This window comes from Cylas formicarius, unplaced genomic scaffold (assembly GCF_029955315.1).
Source record: "Cylas formicarius isolate icCylForm1 unplaced genomic scaffold, icCylForm1.1 PGA_scaffold_10__41_contigs__length_53128322, whole genome shotgun sequence".
NCBI lineage: Eukaryota > Metazoa > Arthropoda > Insecta > Coleoptera > Brentidae > Cylas > Cylas formicarius.
In genome coordinates, this window is record NW_026844214.1 from 25543100 (window position 1) to 25551098 (window position 7999).

Sequence of the window (7999 nt, forward strand, 5' to 3'; positions counted from 1 at the left end):
ATTTGGGCACACTTCTAGTAGGCCTCCAGAAATTCTGTATAATGAAAAACAACTCATCACCAAATACATCCGAGACCTAAATAATCGCATGCAGCATTATTACAGAGTCGCGCTTACCCGCACTGATCAACAAAAACAAAAATCCAAAGTAAGATTTGATCAAGCAATCTCTAGAAATATGACTAAATATAATGTAGGAGATAAAGTTTATGTTAAGGAAACTCAAATTAGCGATAAAGCTCAGAATAAATTTAACGGTCCGTATGAAATTCTTGAAGTATTTGAAACTTCAGCCACTGTCAAAAATTTAACTACCGAACAAGTTTCAAAATTCAATTTTGACAAGTTTAAACCTTATTACGATTAGATTAAATTTCTTTCAGGATCTTGGGACTGATCTCTACAGTCGCACCCCAATTCCTCATTACTCCAGTAAATAATACAGTAGGCATCTTCTACCATGAAGAAAGTAGTTTAAGAATATCCAACAACAAATGGACGCTGCTAGTATATAAGAAACTAGAACCTCTGCGAGAAGCCATACGACATAATAATAAAATACTTTCCTCTCTCACAGAAATGTTAGACGATTCTTCTCCTCGGATGACAGTCTTCAAAACAAGTATCCAAACTCATTTTAGTCTTCGAACCAGAATTGCTGACTCAGTCGAAGAAAAATTTTCAGAAATTACTATCGACACTGAAAATTTTAATTTTAGAACTAAACGCGGTTTAATTAACGGTGTAGGAACTATTTTTAAATCAATTACCGGAAACCTAGACTCTGCAGACGGCGAATACTTTAATGAATGCATAGATAAAGTAACTAAAGACGAACACGAAATCGAAAAGCTGTTAAAAAATCAAATATCGGTTACATCATCTGTTATAAAATCTTTTAATTCTACAATTCAAAGTTTCCGAATCGACGAAGAAACTTTCAATCAGGATCTAACTCAAATTCAAAAATCTCTCTATGATATTTCGGACACCGTAGCATTTTACGAAAGTCAAATTAAAACACTTAATCTTTGCGAAAGCCTTATGGAAAGTTATGTATACCTAGAGTCTTACCTCAGCGATATATTAAACGCAATCACGTTCGCACGAATCAAAGTTTTACATAGTTCTATTATTTACCCACGAGATTTAGTCATTTCTCTTCAGGAAATTTCAAAATCCTTGACAAAAAATAATTTACCACTACCACCCTATACTTCGAGCATTGCAAGGTACGTAGATATTATGGAGCTAAAAGCATTTCAAACCGAAAATAAAGTTGTTTTTGTACCAAGAATACCCTTAATTGAGCCTGAAATATACACATTGTATCGTGTTTTACCTATTCCAATTTTGGACAATCGAACACGATTATTTCATATAATTCCATCAACAATAAAATATATTGCGCGTGATGACGATTCTTTACTCTATGTACTACCTGAAGATCTAAAAAGCTGCAAACAAATTCGCGGTAAAGAAAGAATCTGTTTTAACTTAATGCAATATCCCATCGATAGAGAAGCCCTTTGCGAAGCGCAGTTGCTTAGACATTCCGATCGTGTTCCTGTTACATGTCAATCTTCAATCGTCTTGGCCTCCGATTACAATGTTATAGAAATCGACTTTAATTATTGGTTAATTACCGTATCCGAACCACTACCAATCTCCATTAAATGTGGAAAAAGAGACCTCGTAGCCGAAATGTTAAAAACTAATTCTTTACTTAAACTACAAGCAGATTGCAGTGCATTTATTGGAAGCTCCAGAGTACGAGCTAAATACTTTGTCGAAGAATATAAGAACGTGACCTACAAGAGCCACGCCGTGGAGATTCCATATGATTGCTGTTCTCACATTCCAGAGAAGTTTCAACCCCCAGAGTTGAAACCCTTGAAGCTAAGTAAGATCGACACCGACGACCTTAACGTGGCCCAACACAAGCTGCACGAATATTCAGAAAAATTAGAAAACCTACTTCATCAACCAACCCTTCAGAAACATTCTCACTGGCTGACAATTATTTCGATTATTTTAATGACTGTTTTAGTACTTTGCTATTTCGTTTGCAAGTGCCGGAGAAAGAAACCGACAACACTCAGCATCGCCGATGGTAACGATCCCCAACAACCTCCGAAGCCAAGTCGAAGACCCCTGCTCCCGATGCAACTCAAATCACTAACTCCGAAAAGACGGACTAGCATCCACCCAGAAGTAACTACCCGAGAAGCTACGCTTTAATTAGTCTACGAAAAGCTGCAGCTAGGCTCCACCTTTTCACTTAATGGGGGAGCTGTTATATCCGGAAATCCTATTGTCCACATGGGTTAAATGCCACCGACCTGCAAGAGTGCAACGATTGCGAAAACGTCGTGTCAACGATATGTCGCAACATCTGCAGCCGTCGACCCCGTCAACGTCAGCATAAATTTATTATAAATACTAATTTCTATTGTAAAACGTTGTCTGATAACATTCTCTCATCACGAGGTTATTATGTCCATTTTTACTTGTATTTTAACGGTCTAATAACATTCTCTCGTCACGAGGTTATTACGTCCAATTTCATTTTGATTTTTATTTTAATTTAAAGTTAATAAATATATTTTTTAAAAAGTTATTTTTGAAAAGTGAAATATAAAAAAAAAATATATATATATATATATATATATATATATATATATATATATATATATATATATATATATATATATATATATATATATATATATATATATATATATATATATATATATATATATCACTGACATCAAAATCAATTAACCATAATTACAGATTCATGTTGATAACAAGCTTTGGAATAAAATTTGAAAAATTGACTCACAAACGATTGTCATTGAATTTTAAGTCACCTGAAAAAGTGCACTGCAGGATTCGCTAATCCTACTTCGGAATTAGTAGCCTCATGTTCTTCTTCACATGCATATAATACTTCTTCGGCTGCAATCCCTAAACAATTAACGCCTTATTAGACAAAAATTGCATAATAAGCAAATCAGATTTTACCTTGTAAGACCCTATCTAAATGTCCAGTTTCCATCTGCCAAACATAAACAGTTCCATCTGAGCATCCAATTATTATAAAGTCATCTTTAGATCGCCATTTTATTGTTGTCACCGGAAATAAATGTCTCGATGCCAGGCAAACACACTTTCTTTCTGCAAGACTTAAAAGTGTGACAGAATGGTCAGAAGCCACAGAACAAATACATTTCTGAATTCGGGCCTATGAACAAGCATAAGCAAATGTCAAACTTATTTGTATTTAAATGTAATTTACTTACACTACAATCATTAGGAGGTACCAAGAGCTGCGTTATTTCACCAGCATGGACGCAAAATCGGTGTAGAAGAGTGCCGGCACAGAGATCCCACAGGCAAACGGCAAAATCGACACCTCCAGAAACCAAATGGTTACGGTCATAACGTGGATGTTCTCGATGAGGATGTAACAAACAATTAACTCGACCATGGTGTCCCGTTAAAACCTGATGTGACGGCCAATCTAAAAATTTATAAAATGATTGATTTTTTATGCACAAAACAGTTTACTCACTACGATATTGTTGATGGGTACCGTGTAATAATTGTAACATCACAGTTTGTGTGGCAGGAATTATAATAATTGTGCCATCTTCCCTGCCAACTACTAAACGACTTTGCAATGGTAAGTAAATGCTCGCCGTAAGCTTGATTGCTAAAATAATATAAATAACAATCTCAACCAATTAATAACCGCGGAATTCAATAGACAGACAATGTACGGCAAAAATGAATTACAATCTCATTAGGGTCAGATACTCCAAAATTTTTTCATTCGGTCATTGTTTCCTCTCATTGCTATGCAAATCAAAACTAACTTTTTTTGCAATAGGCATAATAAATTATAAACAGACGAATATCCTGAAAGAAATTTCAAATTTTTTTGGAAAGTATGAAGATAGCAAATTTTTTTTTAAATAAATGATTAGAACAATTTTTAGAAAAACTACTAACTTTAAATAAATTCCCTAGATTTAACAATTTAAGACCAGATTGGTTAGTTTTCTGTTAAATAAGGAATCATTTCACAAATAAATTAAGTAGATCAAAACAAGAAATTAGTATTAACAGATAAGGATAAAAAAGTTTGAAAATACCTTAAAAACCATAGTAAGCAATATGAAACCAAACTGATGATCTTAGGACCTTCAATGGCTATGATGCTTAGCTTAGCTTAGTGTTAAAATATTTTTTTATCTATTTTGCGATAATATTGATTGAATTTACTAAGTAATATTTTCTTACATTGGCCTTCTTGTTTTTCTATTTGATCTAATATACCAACTAGATCTGGCTTTACTGAACTCCAAGCTTTTGTCAAACTTGTAAGCAATGTGGCAGAAGAGGTAACAGGCTGTGGTGGGGCTTGCGATCTGATTGCCGCTAACTGCGCAGCAGAAATGTCAGGAATAGCCCATAGGAGGACACTGCCTTGCGAATCTCCTCTTAACAAATAACGTTTACCTTGACCATTTCTATGTGTGGTAACAAGACGCATAGCAGGAGGGCATGATAAAGGCTAAAAAAACAAAATAATAGGTATAAATAACTTAAAATATCGAATTTGGGTTGTAAAAAAAAATATCTTTGTAGGAGTGTAGCACGTCTTCTATTTTTTTATAAAACCTTACCTTTCCATCTGCTTGACTAAGCAAACAGTATAAAAATGGACTGTCATTTTCCACACTCACGGTATGAAAATCTTTATGATCTGGAGTACTGCTAAAAATTTCATTTAAAAAGTTAAATTAAAAAAAATATTGGAAAGAATATTTTATATGAAGATTGCTAGTACTTTTACATAAATAACAATGTAAAAATTACGAGTGTCGCTACAGAAAAGCAAAAACTATTAACAATCTTCATAATAATTATTGATATTATATGGAAATAGTACATAAGCTGCTTGTGAATTAAGAATAAAACATTTGGCATTTCATACATTTTGAGATTAAAAGAATAGGTACAATACAATACACAAACAACAAATCTGAAACAATTTTAGAAAACAAACACAGGCTACCTACATAGTAAAAATATACAGTTGCAGTGCACCTGAAAACCTTAAGTTTCATATGCAAAATTGTACGTTTGGAGTACTACACAAAATTGGTTGCCCTCACCCCCTCAATGCAAATTCAAACTCATGTCACATATGTTCAGAAGAAAACAATCTATCCATATACTCCAGCTAACCAAATAAATTTGAGAAACTGGAGAAGTTTGGTAGAACCGTTAATTATAGGGATTAATATCAATGCATACAAACCAATGCAAAGGTGTGGGGGAAGGGTCTTTACACCCCTGTTGCCCTCAATGAACTCAAATACATTCAGAAGAAAACAACCTATCAGCGCGTTCTAGCTATGCAATTAAATTTGAGAAACTCGAGAAATTTTCTGGAACCTTTAATTATAGGATTAACATCAATACACACACACTAATGCGAAGGTGTTGAAGAAACTGAGGCCAATGCAGTACATATGAGGAACATGTAAAAAAGCCAAAAAATCGCACTAAATAAAAAACAAAACATATAACACCCCAATAGGATATGATAAATTCATTACAAGATTATTCATATTGTATACAACTGACTTGTAATGTTAAGCGCATCACCAGAACAGTAATGCAAAATCGGTCAATGCAATGAAAGAAAGAAAGTGGTATGATAATAATCAAATTCCTTCTAAATATTTCAAAGTGAGATTGTCGGTGATTTCTATCAATAATGAACATGGTCAACAAAATCCTTTGCAACACTCAAGATGTCAAAAGTATAACATTAACAACCAATCTCGCTATGTTCTTTATCAGACATTTTTTATTACAATGTAATACTGCTGTAACTTTTGTTATAGTCCATGAAATAGATTAGCATCCTTTTTGGAAAAATATCTGACCTTAAATAAACTCCCTATATTTAAGAAATTAAGATAGACAGACATGTGCCATTATATAAACCAATGTAAAAAATGTAAGGTTAAAATTATAAGCACCTTCCACCAACAGCAAAAAGGTTTTTAAAAAACACAGAAATATAACATATATGAAAATTAATAGCAGGCTAACCTACTGATACCCTTGCCATGAAGTTTTCTTCAGGTTGCATATGGAAAATTAAAAAAATATATATTATTAGAGCAAGCTAATGAAAGTGTATTAAAAATAAAAGACAAAATGACAGGCTCCTAAAAATCGTCACTATACTGGTAAAAACTTAATTCCGTACATTCAAAATACTACAAGATAGTAAAAAATTAATCAACTTCCTTGTTAGATATTAATTATTTTAAGTAAGTAAGTATGTTTTTAAGTCTTTTTAATCACAAATTTTAATTTTAATTTTTTTTATGGTAATGGTATAGTTTAGTAATATTAATTACAATTTTAAAAAATGTCAAAAAGTGTATATAAATTTATCAAATATACTATATTAACTCAATGAATTTAAAAATGCTTCTTACTTGGCAGGTAATTTATACAAATAACCTTTTCCAGCATCGGACCACATAATGATCCTATCAACTGCTAAAAAATCACCTGACATCCATCTTTCACCTCTAGGTGCCAAATACGAGCACAAAACGCTGAAATCTCCTAAAACAATAAATAAAGATATACAGTATTAGCATTTTTTTCACTTAAAAATATACTCATTAAAAAGAACAAAACGGAGCGGTCTCAAAGACCCTTTAATTTTAATTTTTAATGAAAACTCCCCCTAATACATTTTTTCAAAGAATTTACATTAATTAAAAAGTTTCAATAAAAAAAGTCTAAGATGAAGTTATAAAGGTGAAGTAGTATGATGCTATGGAATAAATACAAATTGTTCTGAAATTAGACATCAATATTTTATCACTACGCATTAAAATAAAGATACAAATTCTTACAAACCGGGGTACATAATTTCTTCATTTTTGAAACACCATAAGACTTAATTAATAAATTGCCTTTCAAAAATGTTTGTCTGTTAATGTGAATTGTCGAATTCAGCTATAGTAATTTCTAAATTTACAATAACTAAAAAGTATTCCACCAAAAAATCTCTAGTTACATTTTAGAGTGAATATTCATAAAATCCATAAACTATTATAGGCTGCCAGATTCAGTAACAACAGACCATGACAAATCAAATTACATAAGCTTTGTTTTCGTTTCATTCTAGAGTGGTTCTATGAAATTTGAGGATGTGGGAATAGTAGGATTTTTACACTTTTCCAAATATTTTACGTTCATATAATAAACACACAATTCACAAGTTAAAAGGGAACTTACCGGCATCATATATTTGCCAATATTTGGTACAAACAACTAACACAGTCCTTTGATTGTAGGCGCAACACTGTAAGCAAACTGCATTTAACGTCCTTATTTGTTTGCTTTCATTTTCATAAATTGGCTCTGAGTGTTTATTTTCATGGCCCAGTAATGTCCAAACCTTTACCATTCCAGTGGTTGTTATAGCTAACACAACATCATCCTTGCGTTTTACAGGTCTCAGCACCTGTCATAAAAATAATAAACTAACTTAAATAATACCAGTTCATTTAAAAATGTTATAATATAAGTTTAAGGTTCAATCATTAAATTATATTCTTTAATACCTTGGAGATCAAAATTCTCAAGTTGCTTTGGGTTCCCATGTAAACCAATGTAGTGAAATTCTTTACCGAAATATAGTTCTTTAATGTGTACCACTTTTCTGCATACAGAAATCTTAAACGTTGGATGTATAAAAATTATTTTTTTTATGCTAAAAGCAGCGTGGGATATTAGGCACAATCTTATTTGTACCAAATGCAGTGTACTATTTTTGTTCACACCACGAACCGCACTGGTGCAAATTAAAAAAATTTTTAATATGTAAAGATATATTTTGATGCTTAAGGTGGTGTATATACAGGGTGTTATATCATATAAACTAGTAAGT

At 32.3% G+C, this 7999-nt stretch overlaps 1 protein-coding gene across 1 annotated transcript; it reads left to right on the forward strand.

Moving 5' to 3' along the window:
• Positions 1-783: 783 nt before the first annotated feature.
• Positions 784-2441, forward strand: LOC132705358 (uncharacterized; the record flags this gene model as incomplete). Its single annotated transcript, XM_060675906.1, has 1 exon — positions 784-2441. A coding segment is annotated over one exon (1458 nt), but the record flags the coding sequence as incomplete, so codon positions are not given.
• Positions 2442-7999: the final 5558 nt, after the last annotated feature.